General features: G+C 37.7%; 1 protein-coding gene and 1 pseudogene across 1 annotated transcript in view; both read left to right on the top strand.

Moving 5' to 3' along the window:
* Positions 1–1,376: 1,376 nt before the first annotated feature.
* LOC109264624 (RNA polymerase II subunit A C-terminal domain phosphatase SSU72-like) lies at positions 1,377–2,730 on the top strand (annotated as a pseudogene).
* Positions 2,731–4,602: 1,872 nt separating this feature from the next.
* Positions 4,603–16,256, top strand: part of LOC109264622 (zinc finger protein 12-like) — a 35,273-nt gene continuing 23,619 nt past the window's right edge. Inside the window, exons 1-4 of the mRNA XM_053909720.1 lie at positions 4,603–5,479; positions 5,599–5,720; positions 10,566–10,692; positions 11,296–11,391. Coding sequence (XP_053765695.1) covers positions 5,625–5,720; positions 10,566–10,692; positions 11,296–11,391 — 319 coding nt within the window. The 5' untranslated portion in view covers positions 4,603–5,479; positions 5,599–5,624. The remainder of the gene's footprint in view (positions 5,480–5,598; positions 5,721–10,565; positions 10,693–11,295; positions 11,392–16,256) is intronic.

The following is a 16,256-nucleotide window of genomic DNA, read 5'->3' as shown; positions in this document are numbered from 1 at the left end:
GGCATGGGGCTCAATCTCACAAAGTGTGAGATCATGACCTGAGCCAAAATCAAGAGTTGGACACTTAACCGAATGAGCCACTTAGGCGCCCCTTAATTAGTTTAATTTTTATCATTCTGAGAGTTCTTTATATACTGGATATAGACTGTTGTCAGATATATAATTTATAAATATTTTCTCCCATTCTTTGGATTGTCTTTTCACCTTCTTGGTAATGTTTTTTGAGGCATAAAATTTAATGATTTTGTTGATGTCCAATTTATCTTTTCTTTAGTTGCTCATGCTTTGTCGTATCTATGAAACCATTGCCTAATCCAAAATCTTAAAGATTTAACCATGTGTTTTCTTCAAAGTAACAATTTTTGTCTTAAACTCTCTTTTACCTGATATTAATATAGCCTTCCCAGCTGTCTTTTGGTGAGTGTGTTGAGCAGAATGCCTCTCGCAAGTTGCCAATGCCAACACTGACCATGATGGAGATAGCAAACATCGTCATTATGCCAGTGTACAGGAATAAAAATTTAAATACTCCTGCCACTGCATCTTGGTTTCAGAGTTACCAAGGAAGACACAATGGAGTCAAGCATTGGATGGAACAGTGCTTTTATACACTTAAGAGGTAAAGCAAGATCAGTTCTGATAATATGCGATTGGACCCCCAAGGCTAGTGGGTGCCCCCAGCATCTGATGCAGGGCAGTTGGCCTATGCACACACCTCTTATGCCACAGCAGGAGTCCAACCCTACTACTGTCGAATCCAGAATACTGAAAGCTGAGGTTGTGCCAGAGGGGCATTTAGTATATGCTTAATCAGAACAGAGGAGCAATTAAATAAAAGATATTCTGACAAGGTGAATGGCTTATATAGGCTGTGTGGTCTCTTTATCTCTTGGTAAGGAAGGTTCCAGACCCAAGGCTCATTCTTATGTAGCTGAGTGGGGGTTGAAAGACTGTACACGTGAGACAGTCTTTCTCATCATGGTGTATCTTTGTCCATCCTTTTTTCTGTTTATGTCTTTGGATCTCAAGTGAGTCTCTTTCAGACACTATTTATTAGTGAGTCTCTTTCAGACACTATTTATCACGTTTTTGTTTTGTTATTTTTATCCAGTATGGTATCCACTATGCCCTTTAATTAGAGTGTTTAGGGGCGCCTGGGTGGTTTGGTCGGCTAAGCGTCCGACTTCGGCTCAGGTCATGATCTCACGGTCCGTGAGTTCGAGCCCCGCGTCGGGCTCTGTGCTGACAGCTCAGAGACTGGAGCCTGCTTCCAATTCTGTGTCTCCCTCTCTCTCTGACCCTCCCTCATTCATGCTCTGTCTCTCTCTGTCTCAAAAATAAATAAACGTTAAAAAAAAAATTAAAAAAAAAATTAGAGTGTTTAAGCAATTTACATTTAGCGTAATTCCTGATAGAGCAGGATTAGGTCTGTTGTTTTCTTATTTGTGGTCTACAGCTTTTTTGTTCCTCTATTCCTCCATTACTGCCTTCTTTTCTGTTCAATAGATATCTTTTAGTGTACCATTTTAATTCCCTTGTCATTTCTTTTGCTATGTTTAGTTATTTTCTTGATGGTTGCCCTGGGATTTACAATTAACATCTTAGTTTTTAACAATCAGGTTTGGATTGGCTTGCACAGAAGTGCCATGGCTGGGTGGGAGTCCCTGAATGGGTGTGTTGTGGTCAGTGTAGTCACCAGTATGCCATCGTTGCTGCTGTCTGTGGCAGTGGTGTGCTCGAGCAACCAGAACCGGAGCATGGAGATGCACGACATTCTCAGCAAACAGAGATTCAGTTTCTGGTCCTTTGGAACAGGAACTCATGTCAAGCTCCCAGGACCGGCACTTGACAAGCCAAAAGTTTACAATTTCAAAACTACATATGACCAGATGTACCACAATCTCCTTAGGAAAGACAAAGAACTCTATATGCAGAATGGCATTTTACATCTGTTGGATAGAAATAAGAGGATCAAGCCCTGGCCAGAAAGGTTTCAGAGCTGCAGAGACTGTTTGATCTGATTCTCACCTGTGAAGATAGAGTATACAATCAGGTGGTGGAAGATCTGAATTCCAAAGAGCAAGACACCTGCCAGCCAGTGCATGTAACCAATGTGGACATCCAGGACAACCTTAAAGAGGCCACCCTGGACGCATTCCTTATCTGTGAGTTGTGCCATTGCATTCAGCACACGGAGGATATAGAGAATGAGACTGATGAGCTGCTATAGGAGTTGGAGGAGAAGAGCAGCAGAGCCTTACTGCACACGGTCTGCTCCTACTGACTAGCCTGGCCACTCTCCTGAAGACATCTTTTTGAGCTTCCTTTTGTTAATACTTTTTCCTTTCTGATATTTGGTTTTATTTGTATCTATTCTGCTGGTGGTGGGTAGTAATACCCAGTAAACTGTACGTGTGAAATGAAAGGTACACATAAACGCCAGATTAAAAACAATCGAGTTTTTTCTATTCCTCTTCTACTTGTGAGTGGAGAATTGACTATAAGGTTTTTTTTCTTTAACCAGGAAAGTAAACAATGATTTACAGTACATTTCACCTATTAAAAAAATCAAATTTGGATTAATATCAACTTAATTTCAATAGCATATAAACACTTAATATGCTATATAGCTCTATTCCTATATAGCTCTATTCATCCCTTTACGCCTCCTTTGTGCTTTTATTGTCCTGTAGATCTTCACGTATTGTGTGCCATCAACACAGATTTATATTTTTTTTCTTTGCAAAGTGTCTTTTAAATCAGGTAGGAGACACAAAGAATTACAGAATACATTCATTTATGCTATTTTTTACTCACATAGTATTACCTTTACCAGTGCTCTTTGTTTCTTCATGTGGATTTGTGATGCTGTCTAATGTCCTTTTATCAGCCTGAAGAACTCCTTTTAGTACTTTTTGTCAGGCAGAGATGGTGGCAATGAATTCTCTCAGTTTTTGTTTATCCAGGGATTTTTTAAATTTCTCCTCCATCTTTCTTTCTTTCTTTCTTTCTTTCTTTCTTTCTTTCTTTCTTTCTTTCTTTCTTTTTTAATGTTCATTTATTTTTGAGAGAGAGAGAGAGACAGAGGGTGAGCAGTGGAGGGGCAGAGAGGGAGACATAGAATCTGAAGCAGGCTCCAGGCTCTGAGCTGTCAGCACAGAGCCCAACGTGGGGCTTGAACTAACTAACCACAAGATCATGACCTGAGCCAAAGTCAGATGCCTAACTGACTGAGACACCCAGGCTTCCCTCTCCTCCATTTTTCAAGGATAGTTTAGGTTGATAGTCTTTTTCTTCCTACTGCATTCTTGCCTCTGTGATTTCTGAAGCAAAACTAGCTGTTAATCTTATTGAAGATCCATTGTACACTATGAGTTGTTTTCGTCTTGCTGCTTTCAAGATTCTGTCTCTCACCTTTAACAGATTATGATGTGTGTGGTTAATTGATTTTTTTTAACTTTTATTTGTAGTTTGTTTAGCTTTGTGGATGTATAGATTCATATCTTACGTCAAATTTGGGAAGATGTTGGCCATTATTTCTTCAGCTATTGTTTCTGTCCCTTCCTCTTTTCTCTTTCTGGGTCTCCCATTATGCATATATATTTTCTTCATTTAACCAGTTTTTAAATTGTTTATATTTTAGTTAGTTAATATTGGCTTCAGAAGTAGAATTCAGTGATTCATCACTTATATAACAGCATCCAGTGCTCATCACAACAAATGCCTTTCTTAATACCCATCCCCCATGTAGCCCATTTCCCACCCACCTCTCTCCATCAACCCTGAGTTTGTTCTGTATTGTTAAGAGTCTCTTGTGGTTTGTTCCCCTTTCTTCTCTTTTTCTCTCTCTTCCCATACATTCATCTGTTTTGTTTCTTAAATTCCACATATGAGTGAAGTTATATGGTATTTGTTTTTCTCTGGTCGACTTATTTTGCTTAGCATAATGCATTCTGGCTCCATCTGTGTCGTTGCAAATGGCAAAATTTCTTTTTTTTTTTGAAGGCTAAGTAATATTCCATTATATATATATATATATATATATATATATATATATATATATCACCTATATATATATATATATACCACATATATATATATATATATATATATATATATATATATACACACACACCACCTCTTTTTTATTCATTCATCAGTCTATGGACAATTGGGCTCTCTCCATAGTTTGGCGATTGTTGATAATGCTGCTATAAACATCGGGATGCATGTACCCCTTTGAATCTGTATTTTTGTATCCTTTGGGTAAATACCTAATAGTGCAATTGCTGGATCATAGGGTAGTTCTATTTTTAATTTTTGAGGAACCCATTATGCATATGTTTGAATACTTGATATCCCACAGGTCTCTGAGGCTCTGTTCAACATTTTTCATTGTTTTCTTTCTGTTCTTCAGACTGGATAAATTCAGTTGACCTGTTCTGTCTTCAATGAGGTTTGTTCATTATTTCTTCTGCCACATCAAATCTGATCTTGTGCCCTTCTAATGAATTTCTAATTTCTGGTTATTGTACTTTTCAACTCCAGAATATCTTTTTGTTTTTTTTTAATAATTTTTATCTCTTTATTGATATTGTCTACATAGTAAGACATTGTTCTATTACTTTCCTTTAGTTCTTTAGACGTGGTTACCCTTTAGTTGTTTGAACATATTTAAAATAGCTGATTTAAAGTCTTTTGTCTAGCAAGTCTAGTATCTGTGCTTCCTTAGGGACAATTTGTATCAATTGTTTTTTTCCTCTATTGTGTCAGATATTATTCCTTGTTTCTTTGCTTGTCTCATAATTTTTGTTGAAAATTAGACATTTTAAATAATATTACTTGGCAGCTTTCAGAGTCTCCCCTCCCCAGTGTTTGTTGTTATCGCTGTCATTGTTATGTTGTTTAGTGAGTTTTCTAAACTGATTGATTGTGTAAAGTCTGTATTCTTTATCATGTGTGGCCACTGAAATCTCTACTCAGTAGGTTAGTCAGCTAATGATTTACCAGATTTCCTCAAATGCTTGGAGTTAATAAGTCTCCTGGTCTGTGCCCAGGTGCTCTCTGTGCATTGGTGGCACACACCTTCAACACTCAGATGTGCTGTTGACAACTCTGCCTTAGTCTTTACTTCTGCATGTACAGAGCTTCAAGGTCAGCTGAGAATAAGAGCTTAGGGTCTTCTTAGGTCTTTCCTGAGCATGTGCGTGTCCCTGGGCATGTATGTGGCTTTCTAGATTCCTAGGAATACGTTGAAGCTTTCAAAGTTCCTATGGGCATTATGAGATTTTCCTTTTTTAGCTTTTAAATTAGCCTCTTGCTTGCTCCAACTGTTATTCACCACCTCAGGTGGCTGCGAAGTGAATAACTTTCCTCTAATTCTTTTCCAAGCATGTCCCCTGGGGAAAAGGCTGTTTGTACTGTGGAAGCTCCAAGCTAGCTTAAAGACAGTAGAGTCTTCCAAGGAACCATCAGACAGGTAAATAATGACAGTTCTCTGGGGATGAGGCTTTGAAAGAGCTCTATCCCTCTTCTGCTCTCTCTGGTGGCTGCCTTGTTGCTGCTTTTCACTGTGATTACAAGCTGTTTGTTTTCAAGCCTCCCGTGGAGCTGGATGGCAAAGGATGCAAATGGAGCAAGTTAAAATGCCACAAACCTCACAAACCTCAAACCAGCAGTGTTTATTGAATGAATGCTCCCTGGATTTATGCAAGACTGTGGTTAGTTTCAAACTTTAAAAAAAGCTGATTCTTAGAATTTTTGCTAGTTTTCTTATTTATTTTATGGAGGAATTTTTGGAAGTCCTGACTCTGCTTCTTATTACTTCTGCTTCTCATTGTGTATAGCTGCATGGTTTCCACTGTATGCATTGGTCATCGATTTTTTTTAATTAAACAATTATTGATTTATTTTGATCGAATGAGAGAGAGAGAGAGAGAGAAAGAGAGAGAGAGAGTGCACGAGCAAGGAGAGGCAGAGAGAGTGGGAGAGAGAGAATCCCAAGCACACTCTGCATTGCTAACACAGAGCCTGACATGGGACTTGATCCCATGAACCATGAGATCATGACCTGAGCCAAAATCAAGAGTTGGGCACTCAACTGACTGAGCCATCCAGGTGCCTCTATCATTGATTATTTAACCAGTTTGCTGTTGAAGGATATGTATGTATAGTTTTTTGCTGATACTAGCAATGTTTCATTGAATAACCTTATGTAAATGTAATTTCGTATGTGTGAAACTTAAGGAAAAATTTTCTAGAATTAGAATAACTGGGTCTTAGGTCAAAATTAGGCCGTCTCATAATTTTCATAGATACTACAAAATTGCCCTGAACAGTGGTTGTATCATTTTGTACTTCTGTTGGAAGTCAGTTGTATCCCTTAGTTCTTTAGCTGTCAACTGAGCATTGCTTTTAGCTAGGCAATATTTTATGTGTTTAGGATACTGTCAGTGGTGTGCTGGTAAATGTTTAACAACTAGTTCTCTTAGGAGAATCCCACCCCCTGGTTTGTAGTGTTTTCTGATGTCTGTAGTGTTAATGCACCACACCATCGCCATTTGTAGTGACATGGGGTTGGGGAGAGATATACATGTCAACCCTTTAAATACTTTTTTTAAGTTTATTTATTTATTTTGAGAGAGAGAGCGAGAGAGAGAGAGAGAGAGAGAGAGAGAGCATGCACAAGCAGGGGAGGGTTAATAACACACCAATATTAATTTCTTAATTTTAGTAAATATATATGTTAATTAAGATCTTAACATTGGGAAAACTGGGTGAAGGGTATGCAAGAACTCTACAATATATACAACTTTTCACAGAGTCTAAAATTATTTAAAAATAAAAAGTTAAGAACTGCAAAGAAATCTTTAACTTAGTAGATCTGTTATTGGTACTGGATTGGTACTATAATTTCTAAAACTACTTTGTATCAGTTGAATGGGTAAATATATTACGGTGCTTAGAAACCAGGTTCTATTAGAAGGGAATTGCAGATATTGAATGGGAAAATGTTGTTGGATATGAATTGGAGGAATCAATATCCACTCATGATATTTTAAAAAATGAATATTTTTTTGCTCTGGCTTCTGAAAGGGCCTAGAAGCACTAGCCCATCTGTTGTGTACCTAATAGCCAAATCTTGGTTCCCAAATACTCTTTTTTCCACTGAAAGAAATCTAACTCTGGAACATGTAAAGTATAAATTAATTCTGGAATATAATTTTATGCTAGAAACAAGATGTACTGAAAGGATTCATAAAAGGACACAGAACCCCATCATTGACCAAATTGGAGTAGCTAAGCACCAAAAAGAGTGACTGGTTATTATTACACAGTGACCAAAAAATGTCCATGAGTTTCTAGTGATACAGAAGAGAGAAAAAGACTTAGGAGGAAGGGGGAAGCTCTTCTTTACTTAAAAAAAAAAAAAAAAAAATCCAACTAGCAAATATGGAAAAGAGTAAGAAAATCACCATTTTGTAAGCCCTAGGGCAATAATTAATTTGGCAGGAATCATCCATTGATACTAAAACCACTGATTGAAAGGTTGAAGGTGAACAGGATAATTATATGGCCTCAAAATATTGCTTTGCTGCCCATGGATTACTTATCAGTTACTGGGAAAATATGCCTTTGCAAAGGAGAGAGCTGGTTGGTGACCACCACTTTAACCAATCATACTAAATTTCACCAAGAGAAGGACAATGGGATGTTTAGTTCCCCTATATGTTGCAATAAGAGGCATGTGATATCATCTCTTGCTTTTTTGTCCAAAAGATAAGAAGTTGCTCTGCATTTAATCATAAAGAAACAATCAGACAAATCCAGAGAATGGGATATTCTATAAGACAACTGGCCTGGATTCTTTAAAAAAAAAAATCAAAGTAAACAAAAATGGTAGAGAGGCTTGTTCTAGGTTAGAGAAGATGGAAGAATCATAGGAACCAAATGGGATGTGTGAGAATTGATTGAATTCTGGATTGAGGAACTATTTTGAAGCACTTGAGAAATTTAAATAAGGATTGTGTTTTAGACAATTTAATTGAATTAATTTTAGTTTCTTTAGGTGTGGATGTGGTGTATGAGAACATGGCCTTATTGTCAGGAAATACATGCTGAAATATGGAAGAGTGAACTGTCATGATAGCTGCAGGTTTCAAATGATACAGCAAAAGATACAATTATATATAGGAAGAGGTAAAGCAAATACTGCAAAAAAGGATTTAGGTGATGATAATTCAAGTGTTCATTTTATGTGTTTTTCAACTTTTTTTTTCAGGTTTGAAAATCCGAATTAGAAAGTTAGAAATAAAAACCATATCATGGCATACGTGTATGGTCTAGAGCTTAGTGTCTAATACCATTCCCCACTTAAAGGAACCAGGGCTCGCTCTTTAGAGAAATGGCTGATTCCAGGGCTGGGCAGGGTGTATATAAGATGAGTGTGGAACATCATTTTATGCCAGAAAGTAGAGAAGCACTCAAAGTAATCATGCTGGCATGTCAGCTTGAAGGGGCTTTTACTGGCCAAATCTGGGACAATGTGAAGACCAAAATAATTAAGTACAGTAATCAATTGTAAACCATTGGAAGAAAATAGAAATTCATGAGTCTATACTTAAATAAATGGCGCTGAAGAGAGGCTTCTTGCTTATGGTAAAATGCTAAGAGCTAACTGGTAAATGTGGAGGAAACGTAGGAGTTAGAAAAGCAGCATTTTATATCTGTCACAGTAGAGATCGCATCAGGCAAGAATCCTCAACTGATGCTAAACGTAGGAGACAGTCTAATGAGGATTAAGGGATTTACATGGTCTTAAAATCTCCCCACAGACTGCTTATTTGTTCTCAGGGAGGTAAAAGGCAGTAATTACACAGTGGAGAGATCAAACAACTCATTGCCTGGATGATGAGAATTAGCATTTCCATTGAGGGACAGATGACAGCATATGCCACGGATGGGATACCTGTGAAGGAAACATGAAACATCACCTATGGACTTCCCAGTCTAGACCACATAACCTAAATCTAACCATGAGGAAATATCAGGCAAACCAAGAGTGAACGTGCTATTTTTTTCAAAAAAAAAAAAAAAGAGTGGAGAACCATATTTTTCAAAGATGCCTATGTCCAAAGATAGAAGATATGGAAATGTTCCAGATTAAAGGAAGCTAAAAAAGACATGACAACAAAATGCATGGACACTAGGCTAGATCTGTACTGGAAGGGGGAACATGCTGTAAAAGAGGTTATTGGGTCAACCAGCAAAACTGGCATAAGAAAGGTTACTTAGATAAAAGTACCATGCTAATGTTAAATGTACTGAATTTGATAATTGCTATGGTTATATATACACCCTGAATTATTTAGGAGTAAAAAGCCATGATGTGTATAATTTCATCTTCAAAATGGCACAGAAAAAAAAATGTGTGCGTATTTTCTTATTTTTGTGTTTGTATGTAGACAGGAAGAGAATACATGCAAATGACGAATGGAGTCACATGTTAACAATAAGTGAGTCTGGGCATATGGGTGTTCTTTGTGCATATTTTATTTGCATCTTTTCTGTAAGTTTGACATCTTCCCATTTAAAAAATAACATCATTGAGCCTGATTTATATATTTTCTAAGAGAACCACCTTTTCTAGAATGTTAAATCTGAAATCCAGATTTATCTGGATCATCCAGGGCTTATTCACATCTCTTCACTGGTTTCATGTTTTCTGGAATGGGGGTCTCCAGAAAGGAAGGTAGACATCTCAGGAAGTGTGCAAAGCTATCCTACCAGGGTCTCTGAAAAATGTGTTACAATTTGCATTTTATTTTTATCTAAAATTAAGAAAATAATTAAGAAATAATGCTTGGATTGTCATTATATGTACTTATATACATAAGTACAAATAGTATCATTTGAAATGATGGAGTGATGATCAAAGGGTATTTGGAAACCATTGATATATAGGAACTTGTCCAAAATTATTCCATATCTGGCCCCTGAATACCTGTTGAGTATCTTTTTCTTACCACATCTGCTCATCCTGTTCATCTAACACACTATGCTATTTGCTTTCCCCTATACTTAACTTTTAAAATACTTCGTGCATTTTACCACGTGGAGGCTAATGCATATTCTTGCAAAGATTTTCAGCCTCATAGCACCGACCTAGTAACATGAATGGAACTAACTTTTCCCTCTTTCTGTCTATGCTATATACCTTGTGAACATTTCTAACCTAGCTCCTGTAGTACCTTATTGTAAAGGTGTTTGCATATCTACCAGAATGTTATTGAGAACAGGAACAAACACATCTTGATTTTTCACAGCAACAAGAGTGTTTCCATATACAGGTATAGAAAGCTCAATAGGCCTTCCCCGCCCCCTAGCAATTAGCATAGTGACAAGATATTTCTAATACAGTATTTATTTCTCCCGTAAAAATGAAAACAGGTGCATTATATGCATCAAATGGAATTTTTTTATAAGCTCTATCAATGCATGCAGCAAACATTTTGCACATTCCTCAGTTGTTAATTCAGATTAAACAGAATGTACTGTTTTTACAGGGATTAGTATCATTCAAGGATGTGTCAGTCAGTTTCACCCAGGTGGAGCGGCAGTGGCTGGACTCAGCTCAGAAGATCCTGTACAGGGTTGTGATGCTGGAGAACTACAGCAAACTGGTTTCAGTGGGTAAGTAGAGTTTCCCAAGTAACTTCCTAGAGCATGAATTTCCATTCTGAGTTGATGAAACATGTCATACCTCTAAAGGCTTGAATTGTTTTTATTTTTATTTTTACTTTTTTTTGAGAGAGAGAAAGAGAGAGAGTGTGTGTGTGCACGAGGGAGGGGGCAGAAGGAGAGAGACAGAGACAGAGACAGAGAGAGAAGGAGAGAGAATCCTAAGCAGGCTCCATGCTTAGCAGGTAACCTGATGCAGAGCTCGATCCCATGACCCTGGGATCATGACCTGAGCCTAAATCAAGAGTCGGATACTCAACCGACCGAGCCACCCAGGCAACCCCTTTAATTTTTATTGTTTTATTATATATATCTATATATATATAATTTGAGTATAGTTGACATGAGTTGAATTGTTTTTATTGCTAAGGGTTTGGTTAAAAAAAAAACTTAATTGCTTTAGGCCTTCAGGAAGGATGTCAGTGTCTTCACCTCTAGTGAGAGGTACTGTTCTGCTGGGGTTGAAATAAGCAATGTCATCATGCATGACAGTCCTTAGGCATCATGAAGCACAAGGTGTGTAGACGTGAGTCTTGTGTCATTTCTCATTGACAGGGTGTCTTACAATCAAACCAGATGTGATCTCCCAGTTGGAGCGAGGAGAAGAACCATGGATAATAGAGGTGATGTTCTCAAGCCAGAGTCTTCCAGGTGAGTTATTGTGTACCCAAGAGATGGAAGCTACTGGAAATCAGATCTTAAAGTGGACAGTTGGTTACTTGGCACCTGTAATATTTTCCTAGGGCCGTAGTAATGGAATACCACAAACTGGGTTACTTAAAACAACAGAAATGTATTCTCTCACTTCTGGAGGCTAGAAGTACAAAATCAGGATGTCAGCAGGGCCATACTTTCTCCAAAGCCTCTAGGGGAAAATTCTTCCTACCTCTTCCTAACTTCTGGTGGTTGCTAGCAATCCTTGGCATTCCTTGACTTACAGCTGACTCTAATCCCTGTTTCTGTTATCATCTAGCCTTCCCTCTTTGTGTCCTCCCCTAATTTAGGGCCCACCCTCATCTAACATGACCTCATCCTAACTAATTATATCTACCAAGACCCTAGTTCCATATATCACATTCTGAGGTTCTGGGTGGATATGAACTTTGGGGACATTATTCAGACTACTGTGAGATCTCTGAAACATTTTTGGAAATCTTATTTTAGAGACTTCATACCTTCACAAATATTGAAGGATGTCTGACCACCACTCCCAAGATGTTTAAATTAACATTTTGTAATATCACCTTCCTCTTTGAATGTGCTCATTTTCTACTTGATGTTTATAGAGACACTTTGCACTCTGACATTACCCAAATCTAATTTCTAGTTACTGTATCTTCAATATTTATTTCTTCATTATTCTTCAGTTGCCCAATTTCTTCCCATTTTTATATACTCCTTTTGATTTTCATCAATGTTGGATATAGTCTCTTTTTTTAAGTTTTTTTAAGTTTTTCAGATCATGACCTGAGCTGAAGTTGGATGCTCAACTGACTGAGCCACCCAGGCGCCCCAAGTTTTTTTAAATGTTTATTTATTTTTGAGTGAGACAGAGAGGGTATGAGCAGGGGAGGGGCAGAGAGAGAAGGAGACACAGAATCCAAAGCAGGCTCCAGGCTCTGAGCTGTCAGCACAGAACCTGGTGCGGGGCTCGAACCCACAAACTGTGAGATCACGACCTGAGCTGAAGTTGGACGCTTAACCAACTGAGCCACCCAGGCACCCCAGTTTCTTTAGGAATAGCTAAATGTCTAGTGATTTACAAACATCTGTGCTCCATCATGTAACTCTACTCCTTCCTTCTATCCTTTCATGGTGAAGTGCCTCATGTTTTTCTGTGTTCTGACTCACTATCCATTTTCTCTTTTGTCCCTGCTGCTAAGATTTCATAGCCATTGGGTTTTTGGCCCAGAATGATAATTGCCTGTGTACCTTTGTGCTTTATTTGGTGGTGCTCAATATTCTCTCTAGAATACACCTAAACTTGTTTTTGGTAAGTAGAACTAATTTGGTCACACCCACCTTCTTTAACTATTTATCCTTCTGAAGTTTGTCTAGTTTACCACCCAGCACCAGGGCTCATCACACTGCTGGCATACAGGAAATATTAATTAAATCAATAAATCTTGATTTATGCAATCATTCCACTCAATCTAGGATTTTTAATTAATTAATTTATTTATTTATTTATTTTAATTTTTTTTTAATGTTTATTTATTTTTGAGACAGAGAGAGACAGAGCATGAGCAGGGAAGGGGCAGAGAGAGAGGGAGACAGAGAATGTGAAGCAGGCTCCAGGCTCTGAGCTGTCAGCACAGAGCCCGATGCGGGGCTTGAACTCACGAACTATGAAATCATGACCTGAACCGAAGTCGGACGCTAAACCGACTGAGCCACCCAGGCACCCCAATCTAGGATTTTTTAAAAGGCTTTGTTTCATACCTCCTACTCTTCCTAGATGTTTCAAATCTATTAATCGATTTTTAAGGCGTCACCTGTCTTTATGTTCATGGCTCCAAAATTGTTGGCAAAATTACAATCATTGTAGTCAACACTTGTGTTACAGCCTGTGATGCGCAAGGCACCGTTCTAAGCAGTTCACATGTATTAATTCATCTACTTCTCACAACCGTCCCCTGGGACATATACTATTATTATTTCTGTGGATAAACGAGCTGAAGTCCCAGGAGATTAAATTCCATGCCCAACGTCCTCCAGTAAATAAGTGGTGCTCCTTGATTTCATACCCAAGTTACCTAGTACTAGAGACCATGCTTGTTAAAACTGTTCTGTGCTGCCTGTCGTCTCTAGTATACTTTACTTCTGCCTCACAGAGCAGCATTTGGCCTGTTGGAAGGTCACTTCCATCAAGAAGTCCCACTTGCTTCATCCTCTGAATGTCAGAAACTGAAGTCATTAACTTTCCATTTTACAATGTCTATTCACTTTCCAAATTCTCCTTTTAGTCACTGGGCTCTGTTGTTCTCCCATTTGCATGGATTGAGTCATCCTGAAATTTTCATCTCTCCCATCCTCTCATACATTTTATCTCAGTATCTTATTATTATTACGCTTTCAGTTCCCCCAGCGTGCTCAGTTATCATGAACTTCGACCAGAACCATATTGTCACATAGGTGAATTCTTATTTGTGCTTGTCAGATTTGATTACCAAAATTGTGACCTTTATCTTGATGCTAACCTGAGAAGATAAATCTGGTACTTACTATATAGTTCTGAAATCTACAACTTTGTTTTATGTTTATTTATTTTTGAGAGAGAGAGACAGAGTGCAAGGAGGGGAGGAGTAGAGAGAGGGAGACACAGAATCTGAAACAGTTTCCAGGCTCTGAGCTGTCAGCACAGAGCCCAACGTGGGGCTTGAACTCATGAACTATGAGATCATGACCTCAGCTGAGGTCGAACGCTTAACTGACTGAGCCACCCAGGTGCCCCTACAACTTTTTTTAAAATAAGGACTATCATGATAGCCTTATGTTGCCTGTCCAAATTTTATTTTTCTCTATTTTCCCAAAACTTATCCTAAATTCCATTTAATCTGTATTTTTAAATATCCTGAAACATATCTAGATCTTTTATTGAACTGCGTTTTGCCTCCCTAGAAACTTTAAACCTTTAATTTTATGCTCAAATCCTGTTTTCAAGAAACTGTTCCTTACCACTCTAGATGTATGGCTTTAGACAAGCTACTTAATCTTTATATGCCTTAGTTTCCTCATCTGTAAAATGGGGACAGTAAGAGAACCTATCTGAAAGGGTTCTGAGGATTAAACAAATTAAGTGTGATTTAGTATTAAATATGGTTAGTGTTTATTAGCATCAGATGTTATTGTTTTCTCCCTCCTTGTTTTCCACTTGCACATAGGTGTTCTGCCAAGACTTATGTGTGTTGAGTTTCTTTCTCTCAACTTACTTATAATTTTTCTAGATAAGTGCCTTTTTTCCCCTCTTCCTCATGTTTATGCGTACCAGAACTATATATTCAGTGATTATCTAATTAGTTGGTAGAGGAGCCAGTTGAGGAAAAAACCTTTTTTCTTCCCTCCTAAAATTAATAGAAATTACAGATGTGTGAACTAAGATATTAGCTCGAGTTAAGAAGATTATTATAAAGCAATACTTTGAAAAAAACCCAGTAAGTTAGAATATTGTAAAGGGAAGAAATAGGAATTCATGATTAGCGTAGATTCAGTATTAATCAGCACTGATGAACTAAAATAACGAAATCAGCATTCAAAATAAATCTATTAATTTGGCCTTGATGCAAGGATCACCACTGGGTCTACATATTTCTTACTCAATGTTAAAGGTCACATTTGGACAATACTGAAGGTACTTGTATTTTATTGTCTTATCTCCTTTTTTGATGCTGCAAAAGGTTCTTTTCCATAGATTGATTGATCAATGGGTGGAACATCACCAGTTATGAGGAATTTGCCTTTTCTTCTGGGAGACTGGTCTTGAAGCCAAAACTCAACCACATTTAAGTACAATTAGAGAGCCAAGTCATAACCAATATAATTCATCAGATGTGATTAATTTTCCTTTATTCCAGAAAAAGTCTGGAGAGGCCAGAACATCCAAGACCATCGATCCAGGCAACTTATATTAATCAAAACAAACAAACAAACAAACACTGATTAATGAGAAAAATACTTCATGTGGGAAAGCAGTTAACATGGGTATGAATCCTATAGGTTCAAGAATAGTCCACTATAAATGTGACTCACAGGAGAAAAGTTTGAAACATATTTCAGAGTTAACGATTGGTAATAGAAACAGGGTAAGAAAGGTGATTGATGGATGTGATGTATGTGGAAAGTCACTTTTCAATATTAAGCTTGAAGAAATGTCTACTGAAATTAATGAATATAATCAAAATGGGAAGGATATCTGTCTCACTTCCATTAGTATGGTGGGTATTTCAAGTTCAACAGAAAAGACAGAGACTGATCTCCACCTCTTTAATTAGTATATGAAAAACAAAAATGCACCACACAGAAAAGACAGGGATTGCATATCCCTGAAACTGATAATTGTGTTAAACCTCCTAGACATTTACTCAAAATCTTTTATCAGTGCATTCTCATTTCACAGAATAAATGACTACTGACATACTACAGAAAGAAACAACAAAATACAAGAGGAATACATAGCCCAGCTTTCAGGCCCAAGATGAGAATCTGAGTCTTTGTTATAGTTACAATATATTTATACTGTACATTTTCAAGAGCTCTCTGAAGACAGAGCTCTCCCCACCCCCCCAGAATTAATTAAAACATCCTTTTTTTTTTTTGGTCGTAAGAAGCTGTATGAACTAGTACCGGATAACAGTTAATAAAATGTAGAACTTAGGGGCACCTGGGTGGCTCAGTCAGTTGAGTGACCGACTCATTCTTGACTTCTGTTTAGGTCATGATCTCACGGTTTGTTGGGCTCTGTACTGACAGTGTGGAACCGGCTTGGAATTCTCTCTCTCCCTCTCTCTCTCTGCCCC

The sequence above is a fragment of the Panthera pardus genome, unplaced genomic scaffold (genome assembly GCF_024362965.1).
Source record: "Panthera pardus isolate Hobbes unplaced genomic scaffold, ASM2436296v1 HiC_scaffold_22, whole genome shotgun sequence".
Classification (NCBI taxonomy): Eukaryota; Metazoa; Chordata; class Mammalia; order Carnivora; family Felidae; genus Panthera; species Panthera pardus.
Note: the sequence above shows the minus strand (reverse complement) of the source record. Positions and strands in the feature narration are given on the sequence as shown.